Source organism: Lepisosteus platostomus, chromosome 1, assembly GCF_059453375.1.
Source record: "Lepisosteus platostomus isolate fLepPlt1 chromosome 1, fLepPlt1.hap1, whole genome shotgun sequence".
Taxonomy (NCBI): Eukaryota; Metazoa; Chordata; class Actinopteri; order Semionotiformes; family Lepisosteidae; genus Lepisosteus; species Lepisosteus platostomus.
Window position 1 is genome coordinate 41,938,414 of NC_142611.1, and position 23,877 is coordinate 41,962,290.

Sequence of the window (23,877 nt, forward strand, 5' to 3'; positions counted from 1 at the left end):
TAGGTATTCCAGGAGGGATAGTCTGTAATTTAGGAAGTTTTTACACAGCTGATATACGAGACATAAATTGGGTCTGTCATTTCCAGCTCATAAAATTAAAAATTAACATGTTAAAAGAAAATTCGAAAAATTTTAAATGAATGCACAGCATTTTTATCTTAGGTGTCCTTGGCTAAGCTTTCATTTAAAGATCTCCCCAGAGAGCACAGACTGCTTACTTAAAAGGACACAACTGGGGGGAGTGATGACCTATTCTGCTGTCACCAGAGAGAGCGCATCTCATATTAAATGTCAGGTTATCATAGAACAGGAAGTCCTAACTGACAGGTAAAAGGCAGGCTGAAAATTGTTTAGGAACATTAGCAAGTTTGACTTGATAAATAATTACATTTTACAAATGTCAGTGAGAAGTGGGCTTTGATTAAAAACAGAAGGAGGATATATAACAACAGTACTGAAGCCTGTTGTCATGCCTCTGTCACTCATTTTCTGTTCTGCGGATCACAGAGAGTGATATTTTCAAAGCTTATATCCAAAGAGGAAAACAAAATACGTCTTAAGTGCCTCAAGTCTGTAATCTAAACATATCAGATGACATTAATAGCTTATAAGACTTACTGTATAACCTCTGCTTTTGAAATTGTTCGTTTAATGCCTGAATTTTACCCTTCAGAGTTTTTCTTGCTAGAGAAATGGTCTCAGGATGTTAGTACCATGTTCTGTTTTACATCCCTATTTTTGGTTGTCACTGGGGAATGAATTGAAATAAAAGAGCTTAACACCTTTCTGGTCATGCAAATGTCTATCAGTATAAACATAACTAAACCTGGGAATGTGTTTTAAAATTGAAATATATTAATCTTTTTGCTGACAGCTAGTGTAAACAAGAATTATATTTAGCTAAGTCCATATAATAATATTCTGAGCCTGTACTGTAGTTTAAAAAAATGTCTTTATCCTGAGATTAATAGAAGACAGAGACCCTCTCTTCAATTTGTTAAAACAGTAAACAGTCTAATATCAGTTTTTCACCATAACATCTTCATAGCTCCTGTTGATGCAAAGTATGTTTTTTTCTAATACAATATGCTTACAAGATAAAATCACGCATAACTTTACAATAAATGCATCACATAAGATAAACATCCATCCATTTTCTAATTGATTTATTCAATTCTGTGGCCAGGGAGCTGCAGGCAAGCCCATCCCAGCAAGCAACAGGCACATGATCTGTTTAATTTTAATGAATAACATGCTATTCAATTTAATGACAACACTTAAAAAACATAAGCCAAACTACCTAAAAACAACCCAACTAATTACCATTCAAGACATTCAAGCTGTTTTCAACATGAAAGGTCGAGCAAATCAGACTATCTTCAACACGTGCAGATAAGATTCCAAAGCCATCAAAATGTAAAAGACTGCTTCTATGTTTTACACCTGATATTGAAAAGACAGTTGATATTTTATTATACTATAAACGCATGGCTATTCACAGTGGATTTCCAGCTCTTTTACAAACATGGATAAGGCAGGTAAAAGCAAGTGAAGCATGCTGTTCATTAACTGTATTTGCATGTGTGCAACTTTACTCTGTTTACTCACAGACAACCCAAAATACAAAATGCTGACCTTGTAAGGCACAGATCATTGAGCATTGTGTACTTTCCCCACTAAACCCTAGTTTGGCTGAATTACTGCTCAAGGAACAGCAGCTGTTTATTGCTCTTGCTCTGTAAGGGCAGGTTTTCACATTACCTATCAACTCCAAAGATAAGCTATTGCTTTAAATAAGCTTCTCTTACAACAGGATAAACCAGAACTACTGTATTTGTATGTTTCGCTTTGTTTTCTTCTCTCAATGTCTTATGCTAGTCACTTGTAAAAACAAACTGGATTTAAAAATCTGACTAAAGGCTCACATTTTATCACGGTTCTCAACCATAAGCATAAAACATTATAGATCAAGTGCTTCATGGAAATCTGCCATAAAGCATTCATTTTCTCAAATTTGACTAGGAGGTTTTTCAGTTTTAATTTATTCTGAGCCTAAAGAACTTGTTAAAGTTGTCTCTGTTTGCAGATTGTACCCCCCTTATTATATTAAAGAAATATGTAACTTATTTCCAGTGCAGGAGTATTTTGGAAACTTATTTCCAGAGCAGTGAGCTAAGTTAGACACTTGTAAGTGTTAGAAATACTTTTCCATTGTAAAAAAGGGGATAAAGCTTAAAACTGCAGATTATCCAAATAACAATAAATATTATATTACATTTTAGTACTATAATATTAATACCTGGCTAATAGATGTTTCCATGTTTCATCTAATGCTGTTCTATTAAGTATAAATAAATACAGCAAGGGCCATCATTGACAATGATGCATACTCTAGATTACTCATTATGGAATACTGTATTATACTTTACTGTATATGCAATGAGGATGCAGCTGACCATATATACGATTAGGATATATTGCCAGAAAAAAAAATACATGAGGTTTTACAAATACCCTATGAAAATATCTGTATAACGACAGCAGTTTGCATAACAGTGACCTCTTCTGGGTTCAGTCAAGTCCTTAGTTCTTATCCAGTCAAACAATTTACACATGTACTTTAAGCATTAAAAGCATAAGCATGAAAATAATTTAATGCAATGCTCATTACTAAGCTGAGAAAATGAGGTAAAGCTATTAAAGAGGTATTAATATTACTATTTGGATGATGTGGATGATTTGGACGACAAGCTGTGATGGTCAGCTTTGACCTGTATTTTACAATGGAAGAGTATTTCTAACACAAGTCTCTATTTTAGAGGACATACGCCTGCGCTAGAAATAAAAGTACTACCTATTTTTTATTTTAAAAGAAAATCACATCCACGCGTTTCTGGGATAAACAAGTGTTAATCAAACCTTCCCATTAACTTGGTAACCATCCATCTATTTTCTAAGTGCTTCTTCCAATTCAGGGCCACAGGGGAGCTGAACCCAGTCCTGGCTACCAATGGGTACAAGGCAAGATACACCCAGGACAGGACATGTCCATCATAGTGAACACACAGACACTGACATACACACACACACACATAGTGCCAAATTTCCTTGTGCTTTTGGACTGTGGGAGGAAACCCACGTGAATATGGGAAGAACAGCAGCCATATCACTCTGCAACTCACAACTGGCAGCCCACTGAAGGTAAGCAGGTGTGAGACTGGGCAGTACCTGGATGGGAGACCTCCAGGGAAAAACTAAGGTTGCTGCTGGAAGAGGTGTTAGTGAGGCCAGCAGGGGGTGCTCACCCTGGAGTCCATGTGGATCCTAATGCCCCAGTATAGTGACAGGGACACTATTTTGTGCCATCCTTCCGATGAGACGTAAAACCGAGGTCCTGACTCTCTGTGGCCATTAAAAATCCCAGGGTGTTTCTCGAAAAGTGGAGGGGGATAACCCCGGCATCCTGGCCAAATTTCCCATTGGCCCTTACCAATCATGGCCTCCTAATAATCCCCATCTATGAACTGGCTTCATTACTCTCTTCTCCTCCCCACTAATAGCTGATGTGCAGTGAGCGTTCTGGAGCACTATGGCTGCCGTCGCATCATCCAGGTGGATGCTGCGCATTGGTGGTGGTGGAGTGGAGTCCCCATTACCTGTAAAGCGCTTTGAGTGGAGTGTCCAGAAAAGCGTTATATAAGTGTTAGTAATTATTATTATAATTATAACATACTGTACAAACTACATATAAATAGCACCCCAGGTTTGGAACTGAACCCTGTGTCCCAACCCTGTGAGGTAGCAATGCCAACCACTGAGCCACTGTCCTTCCCCTGTTAACAACTGGCATATAAATTTGTCAGTTTAACAGCACTTAGTAAATATAATAATCCAATAACAAATTACATTAATATTAAAATGATGGGATAATTTTCTTCACTGTTGTCCCTTTGTTAACAGTTAACAGTTAACCTACAGTGATGTCTGAATGTGATGGAAGTGCATCACGTTTTTTTAAGTTTATACAAATACACATTAAGGACATTTCTGTTTGCCATTTAACCAGTGTGGCATGCAACTGATTGATACAATGTTTACAATGTGCAAGATATTTACCATAGTATTATGCTGCACTCAGTTTTGAATGGATCAGTATTAGAAAATCTACAAAACCTTCACAAATGGAGGATCAATATGGAAATATGTCCCCCATTTCAAGAGCTTCTGCAAAATAGAGAAAACCTGCCTCAGAAGCCATAGCATGCCCATGACTCCAGTTTTAAGTCCTTTTACTCCTGCAGGTCATTTTCAGGAGGAAGAAGCTTTGTATTCAAGATGCTAAATCATTGGCAGGAGTCCGAGTGCTTGAGAAAGGAGCCAGTGATTTCAGCTGGCTTGTTGCTCAAACCCTTTTCCAAGTGCTCAATCAGGATTACATCAGGCTTCAGATGTACAGTGAAAACCACCCTACATCTGGCTTCGAAATGTAAAAATACGCACACAGCCGTAGAACCTTATGAACAGAATGAGGTAACAGTCAGGTTAGAAAAGTCACGTAAAAAGTTTCCTGATGATGCATCTACAAGATTTTAAAAAACCTATTTCACAAAGACTGTACTCATGGAAATGTTCATGAGCCTCTCAAACAGTTTCCCAAGTGCTAAATCTATCATCAGTGTCAACTATCAGAACAAGCAATTCTCCATCTCCCCAACTAAGTAAATGTACATTACATGTACAAATGTTTCACCAACGATCCTTACATTACTAAACCTCCAGTACGTGGAATTGTTTCCAAAACCAGGACATAACAAAAAAGGCTTTGATCAATGGCCATAAGCCAAACCAGCTGCATGTCATCACAAACCTTCATTTGGTTATTACAAACTGTAGCCGCCGATTCAAGTTAGGTATAATTTGTACTAATGTCTCATAAATTTAGCTGCAAGCCCTGCAAGATATAATCAAGTTAGAGTAAATCTGAAGAGTGCTCTCGTTATTTCCTTCTTAATAGGGTTAGCTACTCACATGAGGTAGCCTCATCTTCACTGGGAATATTATGCATAACATCTGCGGTAAAATACTTACACACAAGCTGCTTCCAAATAAAAATGTTGCCAATAAAATGATCTCTACATATCAAAACACCTAAAACTGAGGATGACAAAAATATATAGTATGTACAGTTACAGATTTTACAGTTTCATGTTCATTTACTGTTTTCCTTATCAGCTAATTCTACACCTTGAAGAAAGATGAAGAGAACTGACATCGGCAATCAAAAAAGACCATTTTCACTTAAAGTTTATTTATCATGATTGAGACTGTCTAGCTCAGTTCATGCCAGGGAAAAAAAACTGAATACACAATAAACAATTCATAATTATGAAACCTACTTGCTAAACTAAAATGCATAAAGAATTAATAAAAAATTAAAAGTGCCCAAGCAAAAGGCTCTGTAGCATTTACATAGACTTAAAAGTTAAAGAACTATTTAAAATGCAATGAAAAAGAGGTCTTATTTAGCTCCAAGCTTCAAGTTTAAATTAATCTGAGCTTTTTTGGAACACAAATTTCAAAATACACCGATTCTGGAATATCAATATAGGTTCAGTGATTACTTGGATTGTCTTCCTTGTGTACTCTTCACATCCTTCAGTATTCCGTCCTTTGTATTTTTTAAAGGGGGATGTCTAGAACAGTATACTGTACTGTACGTGCTGTTTCCAGCTATAATAAACACTAAATAATAAACACTTTCACTGTGGTGCTCTGAACATGTATGATCATTATCCAAGCAGTGTCCAAGCACAGCATGTTCTGTTCAAATCAAGACAGGGGAGCCATGCAAAGGCACTGGGTTTACTGACTGCTTTGATTCCTTCCTCAAACATTATGGTGGTTCAAGTACTGACGGTCTGGTGCTTGACACGGTAACAAAGAGGGTGGCTGCAAATACCCCTGCGATGGATGAGGCTAGTGATGGATGAGAAGGTGGCAGGGTTGGGTTGGGTGGAGTCTCTGAGTCCTGTGAGTCAGTGGAAGTAAAGGCGAAAGTGGCCAATTCAGCTGACAGTGGTTAGAGCAAAGTTCTTAGAGGAAAGTTAGTTACTCAGTCTATTGGATGTCAGGGCTCCAGATACACATCTCAATGTCCTATTCAGCTGCACATCCACGTTCTTGTCATGGGCACTACCTGCCCAGACAAGTGAGTGGTTCTCTATGGAGGGAAAGGAGAGTACAGTCATCCAGAGATGACAAGGTCCCTGCCTGAAGCTGTATTTCTTAGTCTGTTAAAAAGGTTGATGTGGCCTTGAATTTTTGGTGGTCTCTGCCTCAGGTATTCCTTGAAGGTATGGTCAAGGATAACGCCAAGCTACAATGGATACCTTGTAATTCTTAAATGTATGGGCAATTTCTTAATTATTATGTTAATTCTCCCAGTCAGAAAGATTAAGTAAACTCAAATCCTTATTCCATTAGTCATACAAACAATATTATGTAAGAAATTAAGAATACAAATGCTTATACTCAATTAGGGAAAAAAAAGTCTGATACTGTATATTTTGCACTGCAAATTAAATCTATGGAATTGGACTGCTTAGCTGAGCACTATATTTTTCACCTTTCCCACTGTCATTTTCCATTGTCCATTGAGACTGCCAAGATGATTTTATCTCCCGTAACACTATTTTTTTTATTTTCATCATGATGTTATCTTCCCATCAAATTGTGCAATTAATGATTTGAAAGAGGTATGGTGCATGCAATACGTTTCTGTTGAATTTAGCAAAGTTCCCTAATTACAGATATTTCAGGAAAAAAGAGGCAGACGGTGCAAGTGTATTTATTACACAAGGGTCCTCAGTTACATTCCAAGGGGTCAGAAAACATTCAGCTCAACAGGGAGTTGGAAATAGCTGCAAGAAAAAAACGCTTTGCATAAATCATGCGAATTCAGGGATCAGAGCAATCTTCATAAGTCTCACCGACACATAAGATGGGGTGTTTGAAGCTATTAGAGGGATACATATGAATTACAGGTAAAATTAATCTCTTACATAAGGAGAATATTAAAAAAGGTTAATCATTATTATTAATTATTATTATTATTATTATTATTATACTATTAAGAATAGTTAAGCAATTACTGTACCTTACCTTTGAATTAACTGCCTAATAAACCAGTATGTAAGTTTAACCCAGCAATATGTTTAATTAATTTGGAACTTTAGAATTTGGTATACGAGCAATGAAGCTTGAATGCAGCACATTTCCCAATAAATTAAAGGGATGCAGAAGCTGTACCATATTAAAGACTTATTATGTCGTGATTCTTGAGGATGTATGATTGGAAAACTTTAAATTGGTCCAGTTAATCTAATTAGGTCATTAAGACAAGAGATGAAATGAAAACACACAGACAGTGCAGTCTTCCAGGACAGGTGCAACAATACAGTCACCATGAAAAACTTTAATATGTCTTTTTAAGCACTGTACATTTAATGATCAGGAACTGTGGAATATAATAGAGGAAACAACGTGTCCAGAAGATTATTAATGAAATTGAGACACTGGTGTGAATGTACATTGTAAAAATACAGAGCTCCATCCTTTATTTTTAGCAAGATGCACTCTAAATAAAGGAACATTAAAGGAATAAAGTTATCTAGCTTTACTAAAAAATCAATGATCACTGTTGTCATAATACTGTAATTGTTACTCTCATAGTAATTTACACTCCAAATTAAACTTATTGACAATTGACACAATAAGGAAAAAACTTTTAAAAAGTTTTAATCTTTGTTTTAGAGCTATTTTGATAGCTGACTTAGTCAACTAAGGAATGATGGATTCAATTATGTATCCCTGGATATTACAGGGTAAGGTTTAAAAGCATTTTAAAAAGTTTAAAAACACAAGAAAAATCACATTAGTTTTTTTTATGAAGACTGAATGTAGAGTTACTGTACAAGCTGTTGAACTGAAATCGGTGCAGTAGCTTAAATTAGACAGCTTAACAATACATGCAGAATTCAGGATCTCATGTTAAAGTGGAATCTGGCAAGTAGAACTTAAATAATATCCACAGAGATCAGTAAAACCAAAATCAAAAGTCTTCTCTAGGCTGTACACAGTTTGCAGCTTAGCATCAAGAAAAGGGATTTGGCTGACAACCTTCTTACACAGTCCAGAAAAACTGCCATTTTAAACATGGCTCAGCCAACAAATATGTCCAAGCAGATGTGATTGCTTATTTTTACTACAGTATAATTACTACTATATTAGGCAACACCAGCTCAATAATTTAAAATTGTTTTATGAATTATATTAACTTGAATAATTAGAGATTGTCTAATCTTCTGACAATAAAATAAGTTCAAAGCAAATATCAGATGTCATTTGTGCTTTCTTAGGCTGCTGCTAATTACTATTGTAAGTGCTCATTTAAAAATATAGATATACACAGATTAATCGACCCATTAACTGATGCTCACAAATCAAATTATCAAATATTGTCAGCACATTAGTTTATTATACACCTACCCTACCCCAGTCTTGGCTTCAGTGACTGGTGTGTAGCACAGAGACTGAAGACCTACAGACGCATGCTCAGTACTGTATATAAAGTCATTAAGGTTGGGATGTTGAAAGTAGTCAAAATTTTTGTTTTCTGTCACACCCAAAAGACTTAACTTAGCTATAGTCAGTAAGTTGTTTTTCATTGCAGTGTTCAGAGACAGAAGGACTTTTCACACTTCTGGGTAGTTTTCCTTATTACAAATTCAGTTTATGGACCAGAGATTCCCTCACAGTGGTAAACAGTTGGCAGTGATAGTTGACCAGGGCACTCTGGCCTTCAGCAATAAGGTCTTACCACTGAGCGCTTGCAAGCTTGTTGTGGCATTAGCAGGAGGTGCACTGCTCTTCCACTCAGTACTAACTATCCTGTAGAGCTCTGTGGAGTAAAGATGAAGGGGTTCATATTTATTCAGTTCTATATAACCCACACAACAGATATTACTCCCAACACACAAGAAATCACAAGCAAAATTAGGTCTGAGCTTTTCAAAAGAAGCTGTAACTCTCTTAAAGAGGCTCATCAATACAGGCTGGAATTATAAAAACAAATATACTGCATACCACACAAAAGTCTCCAAGGTTCACATGGACCAAACTAATAATCACAACAAGAGGACTTGTGTTTACTATCCAATATGAAACTAGTGTCATATAAAGACAAGCTCATTCAGAAACTCACTATTCCTGACACAGATAAAATAATCCTCATGTACTGTTTGACTGCAGTAACACTTTTGTTTCATGTGAGAAACGGCACTGTTACAAATCACATTGTTTAGTTAATGCCATGGAAAGGACAACATTTCACAAAAATAGCAGAAAGGTGAAGATGACATTTCATCAGTAATGACAGTACAATACTACAAAAATTAGATTGGAGTTTGAAGATATTCCATTGTTACCCTTCTTTACATTGTAAATTTGGATCTAAAATATTTCCACAAACACTGGAAACAATGGCTGCTTGTACAAAGTGATAGCAAGGAAGCATCCAACAGGAATTCATCTGGTGTAAAGGCTATTAACCTTTACCCCCAGACAAATGAGTCTTTTACCCACCTTCTCCCCTAGAGAAAATTTTTGTAAACGAATAGAAAAAGAAAATGCCCTTCAGCTTTCGTGCATCCTCAGGCAGAAGCACACAGAAAACCCCCCTGCGCCCGGGTGCTTCCAGCCAAAATCCCTCCTTTCACTTCTCAAAGCTGTTCCACTGCCCACAGCCAAAACTAACCAGTGGAGCGCAGGTGCACATAGTGAGCTGGAGAACTCTGTTGACCTGCAGTTTTCTGCTAAACCCTTATGTGGGATAATATTTTAAGCTACATGCTGAAACATAAACTACAAAGTACTAATACATGTAAAGATCTCATTTTAAGCTCATGCTATCTGTAGGAATTGTTTTTTTGGTATCCGCCTTTGTGCTTTTATCCCGAACTGGAACATAACCAGTACAAATGTTAAAAGGCAACAGACAGCATCTTTGAGAAAAGAAGACATTTTTCGAGAAAAGCATTTGCTTGCTAATTTAATTTCAAGTTAGACTCGGTTCCCCTATGGCCACATCTCTATAAGCAATGGGCATAAGGCAGGGTACACCCTGGACAGGATACCAGTCTATCGCCGGGCAGACTGGCACAAACACACAAAACGGCCAATGTTCCCAAAAGCACATTTTTGGATTGTCGAAAACTGAGCACCCAGGGGAAACCCACATGAACACAGGAAGAGCATACAAATTCCACACAGGTTTACATACAGAGTGCAGTTAATTACACAACAAAGAAAAGCCTTGTGACTGTATGACACAGTAGACATTCACAGCTCCTTTCTTCTTTTTAAGCCTATTTTTTAAATTGACTAAAAATTACATTGCCCACGATGTTTAATAGTTTATGCACTGGTCATAAATAAAATGGGACCTTCAGAGGCATTTGTAATTTGCACAGAAATGACAAAGGGCGTTTAGTGTAAATACACTCCTCTTCTGCTACTACATACAATCCAGCTCTTCCACTAAATGATTTACACAATTTAAAGCCACAATCATACATATCCACACTGAAATATTAAACAGTGACATAAAATGTGCTGTTCTGTGCTAGTGGCTGCAATTTACCTATAGTAGCTCACAAACCTCTGCTTTCATTTATGCATTTCTCTGGTGGCCAATAATTTTTAGTTTTCATCATTAAGGAAACCAATATGATTTTGTTGTTTAGTGTGCATCTTGTTACAATTATGAACACAGCTGTTTATACCTAGCAGTTTAAGTGAAGCCTAGCAGCTCTGGATTGGGATTTTTGAATGGCAGCTTGGGAACAAGAAGGCAATTAGTGACAGCAAAAAAAGCTGTAGAAAACTGGCAGAGCATCCTCAAGGATTAGTAACTATCGCTGCTGAAATTGCTAGAATGATAATATTTTCCACTATACACAATTAATTCAATTTTAAGATTATGGGAGGATCTATAATTTCCCTGTCTCTTTGCTACTATTTTGCCCCAAATTATTACAAGCAGCCCAATAACACTTATCATTTTAAATGCACCAAAACTATATTTTTAAAACACATGAAAATCACTGGCAAACACATTGTGAGCCAAAACTACGGAGTTTAGTAAATTATTAAGATTCAGAAGCCAGGTAAACTGCGGAAGGGAGTTTATTTCATAGGTATCACTAATAACGCGTGTGGAAATTTTAACTTGGTGTGTGCAGAGTCACCTTGCCATAATTAGAATGCATGCCAGGCCCACTGGATTTGCGCTCTCTGCTTCAGTGAAAACATCTCTCTGAGCACAGGCATAGTCTGTCAGATATTAATAGTCTGGAGCTCATTGGAAGGGAAAACACTGCAGTGAAATTTGCCCTCTTCAGAGTCCCGGGAGTACTCTGCAGCAGATGTGGTCATCTGCCACTCATATCTGTATTTCTCTCAAACAAAAAATAACTAGGACCTCAAATAGGGGGGAGAATTGGGGGAAGAAAGTACTTACAGTATACCCTCTGTGGAAATTCATTTCTTTACTGAAGTCCCATATAAAAACTTATGGTTACACGTACTGCTTCAATAACAGAGAAACATCTGTATTCTAGGAATAAATCTTCCCCTTGTGATTTTCTAGCTGTATGTTAATTGTTTTTTTTAATTAAACAAAGGCAGGTGTTACTTTTTTCAGATTTACAACATACAGCATAAGTTTCTTGGTAGCAATGTAACCTTCAATATTGGTACCTAAGGAATTGTGCAGTCAGATCTTTGAATGATCTCAAAAGAGAGACATATAGACGTACATGGGTTGAGAAATTAATCCTCGCTAGGAAGAAGAAATAAATGCCCAGAAACCAGTTTACTAGCAACTACATTCTGATTTTCAGTACTAATACTGCACATTCGTGTGTGAAAGATTCATTTGCAAGAAACTCAACACAAAAATACAGGATCTTTGTCCTCCAAGTGGTGATTCAGCACAGTGCTGACAACACATTTCAAGGAGAGTTTTTCAGATCAGTTTTTATTATTTGTTAAAAAAAATTCACTATTATTTGTGAAAACGACTGAGGAAACATGTTAATCAATTTGACAAAAAAAAGGTCTGAGGCAAAAGTGAAGTGTCAATATTCCCAGTAACTTGTCCCATAAAAAAATAAAATAAAGATAAGGAGCAGAATGTAAAATTCTTTACAAATGTATGAAAAGGGCTTTTAGTAGCGGGTGAAGAGTTTTATTGCTTTATACAACACAAAACATTGACCTGCTCGCAGAGAAGTTTGGAAAGCACACATCTTTTATTTGCGAGCTGTCCTTTTTCTATAAGGTTATCCAGTATGTTTTTCATTTGACCCGAAAATCCTTTGTGAATTGCAGGCTTTGCCGAATGCAAAACAACACTAATGATGTCAAAACAACTCTCGTTTTGTTCTCTTTGATCCCCACTGATCAAAGCTCAGTGCATTAGTTCAGGTGACGTGGTACAGTACCAGCAAAAAAAATCACCCACTCATGACAGACATGGATCAACTGCTCCTTTACCATGCGAAAAAAGGGGCAAAATGGATATAACAAAACAAAAAACAAAGCAAAAAACTGAATTATGAAATCTGGGCTGAAACTCTCAGTAGCTCCCAACTGCTTATTATATTACCCGGAAATAATTGTGGAAGGCTGCAGTTATACAGTACAGCACTCTGACAATCATTTGGCTAGATCTTTGTAAACTAGCAATGCTATAAATCTCTAATGATGAGATGGTACTGAGGACTGCAGAGGAGACTAAAAAACACAAAAGCTTCCATCGGCAAGATACTGAAGACTTGACCCTGAGGAGAGATGATGTAGTTTTCTAAACCACAGTGTGGCTCTTCCTCATTCCATTTGTTCCCCTTCCCCCCAAGTGACCACCACTAAAATAAATGTGAATAAAAAGAACAGACTGAAAGACTAACAGAAAAGCATCTGATCCATGAGAATGTCCCACACTAATCTTCATGTGAGACAAAGGAAGGGCCATTAAATACAAATTTTTGTCCTGAATCACAAATGCAGTGAGGTTTTACTCACAAACTCCAAATAAAAACTAGGGCTTCAGTACAAGTCATTTTAGAAAGAGCTGAATTAGAATGATGAGATGGTACTCAGGACCACAGCACAGCAGAAGTCAATGATTTTTGCATTTAAGTCACAGTGACTTCTGTAAGAGGGACTTGATTTCAATATGGTTCCTTCTTCAGCAATGCTGGTAATGAAAAATGAAGGAATATTACCCTGTACAAGTTCTTCCTTCATAAAGATCACTGTCCTGGATTCAGACTCAGGGTGAATAAAGCCTGGTACAGTATTTTACTGCAAACAGTTGTGTTGGCAGTTAGTCTCTTCAATAAAAGAACAAAGAAAAATGCAGTACTTGAAACAGTTCCTGACTCTTTTCTGACAGTTAAATAAAGCTGTTAATTACTCAATATAGGGAACAAAAACCTTTGGGATATACAAGCTGGTAGAAAATGGGTTCATCCTGAAAATGGAAAAACAATTAAACAACTTAGGAATCCTGTAGCTGTGTATATCCCTGGTGAATAAATAAATTGAGCTTGTGTTTTTTATTAAAATATTTTCTCATTCTCTGCTGTCCTTGTCCTTGACATGAAAAGAGGCTGTAGCCATATAAAGACAACACCAGGTGACCGGGGTTCAGTACTCCACTATCCCCATTAAACAACACAGCAGTGAGATGGAGTCAACATTTGTAAAGACTGTGAAGAAAGCAGCGGAAGAAAATTGGATAATGAAAATTATCATTCCACACTAACCTCACCTCAGCATTTCATAACTTTACCGTCATTGACTGATACAGTTCTCCATAGCCTTAAAAGCTCTGATCTTGGGGAAAGTAAAAGTTATTTACAGAAATATATTTTTGTTCGTTGAATAAAAACATGTGGAAGGCACTTTGAGGGGCCTTATATTTCAAAAAGTGTTAAATCTTTCCGTAGCAAACATTGCAGATTGTCTGCACTAATTTAAGGCAATTTATACACCTAAACCTTGCTGGAATGATAACTGTGCTTTAGAGAGCTTCTTCAAACCTGCACAAAGGTTGTTGAACAGATGCATTAACGTTAACAATCATCACTGACCTGCTGACTCCATAACCCCCTCATAATGATAGTGGGGTAATGCAAATACAGTCAGACACCACTATCAGTATAAATACTGGGAACACTGCCCTATTTGCAGAAGCTTTCAGAAAAAAAAGCTATGGAATCCTAGTTTACCAACACGAAGAAGCTACCCGTAAATTAAAATCAGCTTTTTACCTTGATTACGCTGATGGCACGGTCTTCTAAATCAATCAGATCCTGAAATAAGCTCTCCAGGGACATAGCGTCTAATGCATTAAGACTTAACCAGCATCAGCACTCTGCTGCATTATTCAATCAGCTGATGATGCTTCAGTGCATATGGTATTTTGGAATAACACAGCTTGTTAGCATTGTAAGCAACAGAAAAGAAATAGTTCAAATATATCTAAGGGGTGCATTTTGTTCTGTTTCTGAGATTACCAGTCATTCAAGTTGTATTACTTTCCCTCCATAATAAATTAACTGGAATTCAACAATAATTTGTGGACTGTTTTGTTAATGCCCTGTTACAAGATTTCATTTAATTGATTTTTGTTAATTTTTATCAATTGAACACTAGGAGCTACTATGTACTACTTACTTCCTGCCTTATCAAGGTGAATTACACTGCAAGTTTGGGTTAGCCTATGCACTCAACACTGCTAGTACTGACAACGTTTTGTCTGGTTTACATTTTATTAGCATCTGTGTCTCAGCTGGTACTACAGTAATCCTTATTTGACATAATTTGGAAGTTCATGCAAATGTATAACAACCCTTCAGGCAACATGAGAGACCAGAAACATTCTGCATCTATTTAGAAATAAGCATAAGCAGATCTGGAATGATTCCCCCCCACTCCCACCGAAAGCACCAATTTAAATGCGGCTTGAGTTTTTATTTTATTTTTCTGAATGGTTTATAACATTCAAAGACTATGGAAGCCTAATTCTCTGCCTGAACATGACCCTACCAAATATCTGTCAGACATGCACCCCAGGTTCAAGGCTTTTTTTCCTGTGTAAGTAATTAGCAGATGCTTGAAGCCTGGTTAACATGTTTCTTATACTACTTATTCAACCAGTCCTCATTAGGGTACAGAGGGGTGGTTTCACTGGGGAGATGTACTGAAATCCTCCCAAGGTCACCAACACTGCAATATTGAAATGACAATGCTAATTCACCTACTGGGCTCTTCATCTTTTGTTCTGCTGAACTAAAAGTTTTTTTTATTTTTGGAAGAAAAGATCCTTTTATCCATTTTATGAGATTTTCTGAAATAATTAGCAAGGAACCACAGTGTTCAGATGTGTTAAAGATGTATGAAAACTGAATTATAAAAAACAAAATTAAGATTATCTAAATGTTTTATGTCCAATAAAAGTTTGTTTTTCCCCCAATTAAAAAATACACTTCAAGATCCTGAAAATCACAACAATTTTCAAAAGAACTGTTAGACTGTGAAAAAAACATTCTAGCAAAGCTGACTTTGGGTTCAATTATGACATTAAATAAATTATATTCAGCCCTTCAGTCTATACCATAAAGCAAAATGGTTTTAGGCTGTTTCTCTGAACCCCATTAAGTGAAGTGGAGTCGAGTCTCCAGTGCTGGACTGTTCATATAACTGCTGTTAGAAGAACCAACCTTTTTTATTTCATTCAATTTTACATTCCCATTGTCCACTTGGGGATTACAGAAAATGCAATTGCCCTTTTAACCCAGAGGTGCAACAGACCTCACGCGTCTACAAAAAATTTTCAGTACAGTCCAAAGCAGCTGTGCAGCTTCTTGTGCAGCGGTTTACTTCAGACAATCACAGCAGACCTCTTAAATCACTGAAGTAACAGACTTTAGATGGGATTCAGTTACCCTCAGATCAATACTGCACTGTGTGGCCTACATGTCCAGCATTATAACTGTTAAAAGCCTAGGCTAAACTGTTGACCAACCTTTACAGACAGTACACATCCCAATACCACTTTGTTTTCTTAAAAGGCTTATCTGCAGCGAACAGTGATATCATATAAATACGCAAAACAACGGTCACTTGTTTTTTATTTGAATCAATGGAATCTTCCATGTGTCTTAAAACCTTTCACACATGCAGCTGACCTCTCAAACTCCAATATTACATACTGTATAATGTACTTGAACATTAGAAATCTATGCCAACAACGTGCTCCTCCAGCACACCAGGCAATTAAGGCTGTCAGCTAAAACACCATTGCTGTATAGCTCCCTGACCTTACAAGTCTACTATGAACAAAAACACAGGAACACTGGAATATTTTAACATTGCAGCAGACAGTACTGCAGGTCTGAACTTTTAATTTGGTCCCAAGAACATCCCAAGGGCAGGGACACCAAGCAGCATGTTGACAGCATGACAGGACTGGTATTGCTGTTGCCTTTAAGGGTAGGACTTTTCTCTGGGGAGGGGTGACAGAGCTTCAACACTGCCTGAAGCAAAATCTGAAGGACTGAAGGAAAGTGATAAATTGACAGCAATACAAATTTTCAGATTTTTTAAATAGCAATTCCAATAACTTCATTAGTGAGGACCACAGCTTTCCAGACAAATCATATCTTACTTTGTGCTAACCTAAAGTCCTTGCGGTGAATGTCAAATTGCTCAAATCTATTTTTAAAAGATACTTTCCTTTAACTATGAAGCAATTATGTTCTTAATAAATGAGTGATATTTTCAAAGCAAACTGACACAGAAATGAACATTACCCTGTTAATCAATATTTGGAGTTCAGAGCTGCCCTACAGAATTAGGGTCTTTCATGTAAAGTACAGGCCATTATAACTGAGGGAGTTTGGAGATCACAAAGCCCGCTTCTGGCGTCAGTTCTTGACGTCTGCTCTTCCTAGGCAGTGCTGTTTCCAAGGAAGAAACAGGAGAGCTGACGCGTTGCTCTCCACACTTCCTGACGCCACACTACTCAACCCCGCAGAGCCCCGTCATCTCCATGAGCCAGCGACAGCAACTGCATGCCTGCTGAGTGCCTGTCTCTTTCATCACACCGGATCTGAAAGGCAATCTTCCTCTCTGCGGCCTTACCTGCTCTTACACTGGGAAAAAATAGCTGATCGCAAAAATAAAAAAATAGGGCACGCCGTGCAACATTTAGCATAACAGGTCTGAGGACGGTGTCATATGAATAATTCAGAGGGGCTTGTGAACTGTTTGACACGGTTTGCGCTGTAGAAATTCATTAAGGGGCCCCATTCCCTTGACATACATTTTTATTAACTGAATTTGTTACAGTAACAATACCCTATACTGCATTCTTATGTCTACTCTGTAGAGGCTAATATAGCAACATCAGGTTAGCTGAAGAACCTCAAACCTTCTCTTTTCAATACATACCAGAGCTTCAAACTACAGTCTCAAGGCATAAAGAGAAATTGCTTCATAGTGTTTACTATATGTTGCTATATGTTACATAGATGTTTTTCAGCACCTCAGCTGAACTTTTTAGCAACAATGAACTGAGAAGGACATTTATTTAGCATTTTTTCTCTCAGAGTTATGTCAGGAATGCTACTATATCAGGAATACTTGATTTTGTTCACTAGAATACTAGAATGGTTCATGTACTACATTAGCAAAATTTCCACTTTGATGCCACATAAAACTAAAATTCATGTAATTGCATCAACACTGTATACAGACAATGTGAAACAGGATGCTTGATCATTATATATGGCTTTCTGATTCTATAATTAGACCAACTGTCGCTGCAATGATTAGGTACAGTATAGCAAAAAAATTGTTTATTTTACTGTATATCTACTGTGATTGTTTAACTATTAAAACACCCTTGTTTAAAATGAGGATGTTACCTGCTGTCATTCATGGCACCAGAGTCATGACACACAGCATGACAGTGTCCCAGAAAGAGAACATTCAGACACAGAAAATTAGTAATAGAACAGAAAATTCTATCATCAAACTTTATAGTACAGTAAGTACCTAGATGATAAATCTTGATTTATTATGATATTCTTAAGGCTCTGCATTTTTGACCCTGCTAGCTAAATTTCAAAAATTGGTAATATTTCTACAGGTGTTAATTGGGAATTTTTGTGGTATGGGGAAAAGCATATTTCTGTACATGCACTTCACAGACATGAACAATTGAACAGCATCTTCCCCGACTGAAACAACTGTCAAGTAAGCATAACATACTGTAGGTGGTATATTAACAAAGGAAATCCTTTTAGCAGTTTCTAAAAATTCCTGATAATGAACATATGAAAAGAGTGCATATGCAAATAAAAATGTGTTAAGTGCTTTTTCTCAGATTGTCGGATTACACTGTAAATACAAAAGGGCAAAACATTAGACAAGATTAGCACATGGACCAGTCATGAGGAAACAACTCTGATTTTTGCTCCATTATTTATAATTCGTTTAACCTGTATTTTTTAATCATCAACTGCCACCTCTCTCTCAAATTCCATCTAAAGTTTTGAGCATCATATCAACAAATATTACCTTTGCCCACAGACGACTTTCTCATCAAGAAATATGATTCAATTATGGTTTATTGTTTGTCTGTGTTTGTTTGCTCAGGGCAACATATATATCACAGAGAATGTTTTTTTAATTTAACTGCTAATTAACATATCATTACCAATCTTCTTGCCTGTTCTCACAAGCTAAGACTTGGTGAGCAGATCGCCACCAACTGATCCTCCAACACCAAAACTAAAGGCAATAAAGATTTATTTCAGGTCTATGATTTGACTATTTTTACCATTAAGCTACAAAATGACCTACAAATTGGGTTTTTAAATTAGCAACTCAGAAGTAACTGGTCCCGTCCCGGTAACCGTGGTAATTCTGTTGAACTGGTGAAGAAAAGATTTCGGCATGAGAACACAGCCCTCAAACACACAATTAAACTCAGTGCTGAATCCCCAACCCACACTTATATCTGACCAAGTGAAAAGGTTCTCAGCCTGAGAATTTTTGTTCCCGAAAAAAATCTCTACTGCCACCAAGTCATTGGCAACAGGAAGTTACAGTCTTATGCATGCATCTTCTTTGGTTCTGTAGAAGGATGCTGCTTCTCTTCTTAAATTGATGCAATCTGTGAACTTCACAAGCGATAACCAAATTGGTCCACTCACATGCTCAAGCCATCAGCTACAGTAATTTTTGCATCACTTCACCAGTTTTCTACTGTATCGCCCAAACTCACTTTTTAGACACATGCCACTCTGTTAACTACGTTCGACTGAAAATGTATTACAAACCATTGTTATCCCATTCCATCCCAAATACACTTAAAAGGTATTCTTTTCTCAAAATTCAGACTCTGCAAGTTATTCAGTGACAAGTCTGACTTCCAGGCAACATTTGTGAAGCAGTGGTTAACATTGCTGTCTCACAGCACTGGGGTTCTGGGTTCAATTCTGTGTTGAGTATGTATGTTCTCCATGTGTTCACATACTGTAGGTTTCCTTCAGGTGTTACAGTTTCTTCCCAGAGTCTAATGACACATGGGTCACTTAATTGGCTTCTGGGAAAATTAGCTCTGATATTAGTGGGTGCACTTTTGGTCTGTCCCCCCTGCAATGGACTGTTGTCACATCCAGGGTGTATCCTGCCTTGCACCCGTTGCTCGTCGGGATAGGCTCTGGCTCCTGTGCAACTCTGAATTGGACGAAGCACTTTGAAAATGATTGAATGGATGGATGGAAGGCTGACTTCCAAAACCAACCCTTTTAAATGTGCTCTTCTTGAATTGACAGGGAATATCCTTTACATTTCTGTCAGGGCCCAACCAAAACCTGCCTTCCGACTACCACGTTCCTCAAAGAGGAGTTTCCGTTCGACAAATGCCAAGCACTCCGCGGGTCTGTCTCTTCCAGCCTAACCTTTTTTCGATTCCTTACTTCATCAAATCAAACTTCTCTATTTTATTTGATGACTCCCCAGCTAGAATTTATTTTTCTGGCCCATCAAATCACTGCACAGCAATGACCACCTAATCTAATAAGCCTTCTTGTCTTGTGCCTTATTGATTCACCTGAAACACCTAAACATATACATATCCACTAGTATGCATACACAAGGCCATAATTGTCCATTTTACAATCAGCCAGAGAGCATCATGCTTGTCCAACAATCTTATTTATTGCATCCCTTCCACTGGCATTTACATCTGCAAAAGAACTACAACGACTGACAGTTTGACTGTTAGAGAACTGAGGATCAGAGGAGTCAATATGTCTATAGTTCCCCCATTTTACCTCTCTAAACTGTAGCAATTCCGCACTATCTCTCAATGCTTGAGTAAGTTCTCTTTAAACATGTTCATTCATTTACAGGTTTCAGCTCATCACACAGCTCCTGGAATCCATCTCCCAGCATTCCGTTTGTCTGGACACTTCGCCTGACGTGCCCTCCCTCAGAGCCTCCTTCGTTTATTATCCTTACCAAACACGCCAAACTCTTTGCTTCCTAATCCTGCTTCCTTACTTCCTCCCACATCCCTAACAAAATCCCCACAGTTGAAACTTTTTCTTTACATGTCTTTATTGTAGAATTAACTTCTACATGTACTTTTACCAATTCAACAAGCACTACTAAAAAAATGGAAAAAAAAGTCTTGAAGGCCATATTTAATCTTGCTTCAGGACTCCCATATAACTAATACCTGTAAAGATTCCTCACACTGTTTTGCCTAGATTCTTAAATGGTACTGCCATCGACAAATTCGTAAACATACGGTACCTGCATTAACATTAAATATTTAGCACTTGGGGAGAAAAGCAATGTAACAGTATTTTCCCCACATTGATTCAAAAGGTCTGTTTTCATGGTTTGAGATTAAAATTAAGGCCTGCTTAAAATTATAGGAGCTTGAAAACTGTTATGGATTCCAGTGTAATCAGTGCATGAGCAACACTTTAATAAATCAACAAATAAATGTGAGAAATTGCTAAATTATATGGTTTACATTGTACTAAAATGAACCGAATCGGATCTTTTTGAGCCTAAAAAAAGGCAGACCCAAAACATAATTTAAGAATCCATTTCAGAAATTATAGTTCAGTCAATACTTGCAAACAAAAGGTCACTTTCCGGCTGGGTAGCCAATATTACATGACAAGCTGGGGTCAAAAACGTAATTATAAATGTTCTCATGGGGCTGACTCCTGTAAGCTACATTAGAAATCATATATGTGGTAGCATGTTTCTGTACTTCACATATACTACATTATATAGATTATGAGTCTACAACATAGCATATGTTTTTCTTTCCTTAAACTCCAATTTCCTGGCTGGCCACATTTTTCTGAATACATTTAGCCTGGTTAACAGTCATGCTCGACTCTCTGAGACTGTAAATGAAGCCTCACCTTGTTCATGCACCAACTGGAGAGAACAGTTTGCAGAATTCCCGTTTTTTGCTGACTCACTACATCATTTTTCTCCGAGATAAAACCCTTGGCAGGTATTCCAATGTTAAACTCCCTCCCATAAACGTTTAAATGTTTTGGTCTTGCTTTTTCTTGGCTTGTTATTTTAAATTAAGATCACCAATTATTGCATCTAGCACCATTTACCAGATTTAGACTCCCTGTTAGCCGTTATGTGTTCATTAAAGTGGAATAAACGGAACCTGCTGGCTGCCACTGAAATCACAAGATCTAAGGCCCTTAATCTGCAGCATTTGTAGCAAAAGCTATTACACTGCATCTGAAAAAAGGAAAAACTGCTTCTACAGTACATACATTTTCCTGCCAGCGTTCAACCTTCATCATCTAACAGCTTACAGAATCAAACAGATAATAATACACTCTTATTCTAAGGGTGACATAAGTCATAAAACCAACTAAAAACACAGCCTTGGGGTTGCTAATCCTACACGTCACGACTAACTACAAAAATGGTACGCATGATAAAAATATAAAAACTAAGCAATACACCTGTGTGCCAAAAGAGATCCCCATGAGTAAATACAGTGAAATATGCTAGCTGAATTGCCACTGATAGCACAACTCATTCTGTTATAAATCATTCACACAGCATTCAGCACCTACAGGATCTAAGAATGTCCATTTAAAATTATAATTGTACCCTACAGTAGAAAATAGTGGAGGCCACAGCAACAGAGAATCTTGCACTGTCAGAGAGATTTTATGCTTTCCATAAATATTATTTGTAGGTGATTAAACAAATCATTTTTCTCTGGTTTTCATTATTAGTAATCAACTGAGATACACCCTTCATCAAGTGCATCTGTGATTTTCGATCATTCTAATTAGAGGAGCAGCTGAGCTAAAAATAAATGAATAATCATCTCCAACAAGGAGTCCACCTGATGAATTCGCACACCTTTATACAAATCGTTTATTCTTCTGGTGCACTGGATCAGCAATGTCACTACAGGCAAAAAGGATGGATTCTCTGTTCCTCTGAAAAGTTCGTCAGATATTTACTGCTGGTGAAGACCTCTTATCTGTACAGCTAATTAGACGTTAGGGAGATGCAGGTCAGGTTTCTAAGTAATGTGCAGAATAAACTAGAATACGGCTGCTACCCATTGCTAAGAACAAGGAAAAAAATCCTTATAGGAAACATCTGATTTCAAAGTTTAAAATAACCTAAACGCATACATTAGTATATAATAACCTCAGCTAGCAAGCAGCTTCTCATTTAAGCGAGCATTAGAAAACACATGCAACACTACCTTCAGTCACATAGTTGTGGTCTCGGAGAAAGCTGTGGTTGATTTTTCGGGTGTCAATGTCCTCGCCCATTTACAGCAGGATTACTCAGCATGCCCATCCGCAGTGGACTAATCGAATCCGTAGGCTTCCTCACAAGAGCACCATCCATGCTGCCACTGCCTAGCAGAGGCGGAGAACTGCCAGGGGTTCAGAGGATAGCATAATGAGAGCCAAAAGACGAGATGCGGCACAGACTTGTGGTGCAGCTGAGATGTTTGAAGGAGAGGAAGAGAAAAATAGGGGGACAACACACGTACACACACACACACACAACCCCTGCACCCCTCACACCCACTCACACAGAAGGCATAAAAAGCTTAGCTGGTACAGCAAACTGGCAAGAAAAAAATAGAAGAAGAAAACAGGAGATGGTCCCTTCTGTGGCTTCACCCCCCCCCAACTCTATAGAGCTGCAGCAGCACTCCTGTGGTTTGAAGAAACACGCCAGTCCTTTTAGTCAGGTACTCCTTAAACAAGCCCCCATGCAGAGCTGGCTCCTCGTGCTTGCTGCAGCAGGATCTCAAAGGATTTGTGCTGGAAGGAGAGGGTAATGAGTGTGGCTGCTTGTTTGCTTGCAGGCTTGCTGGTGCAGTGTGAAACGGTGTGCGTGTGTGTGCATGCGCGCGCGTGAGAGGAGAAAGAGCGAGAGAGAGAAGCGAGTGTGAGTACTGCTGCTGCTGCCTGCCACTGCTACTGCTGTCATAGGCCTGTGCTGCATCAGAGTAGGCTCCTCCCAGCTTAGCCTATGAGCAGCTAGCCATGATCTGCATTTCCAGAGACTGCAGGTGATTAAAGCTGCACTCTGGGAGGCAGGAGAAGCAGAGGGGAAAACTCTCTGTGCAGCTCTGCTTTGAGATACATCACGTTACTTCTCCTACTGCAGCAAAACAACAAATGTTTCAAAGATTCTGCCTTT

At 37.8% G+C, this 23,877-nt stretch overlaps 1 protein-coding gene across 3 annotated transcripts in view; it reads right to left on the reverse strand.

Moving 5' to 3' along the window:
* LOC148677960 (serine/threonine-protein phosphatase 2A 55 kDa regulatory subunit B gamma isoform) overlaps window positions 1-23,877 on the reverse strand; it is a 164,519-nt gene that overhangs the window by 72,297 nt on the left and 68,345 nt on the right. Inside the window, exon 1 of one of the 3 annotated variants that reach the window (XM_088629066.1) lies at window positions 22,922-23,656. The exons of 1 other annotated variant lie outside the window; for it this stretch is intronic. Coding sequence is in view for 1 of the 2 variants with exons in the window: in XM_088629086.1 (XP_088485212.1) it covers window positions 22,922-22,991 (70 nt within the window). In the remaining variant the exon portion in view is untranslated. Of the gene's footprint in view, window positions 1-22,921; window positions 23,657-23,877 lie in introns of those variants that run through there. One more of the 3 variants, XM_088629086.1, reaches the window with a different exon arrangement.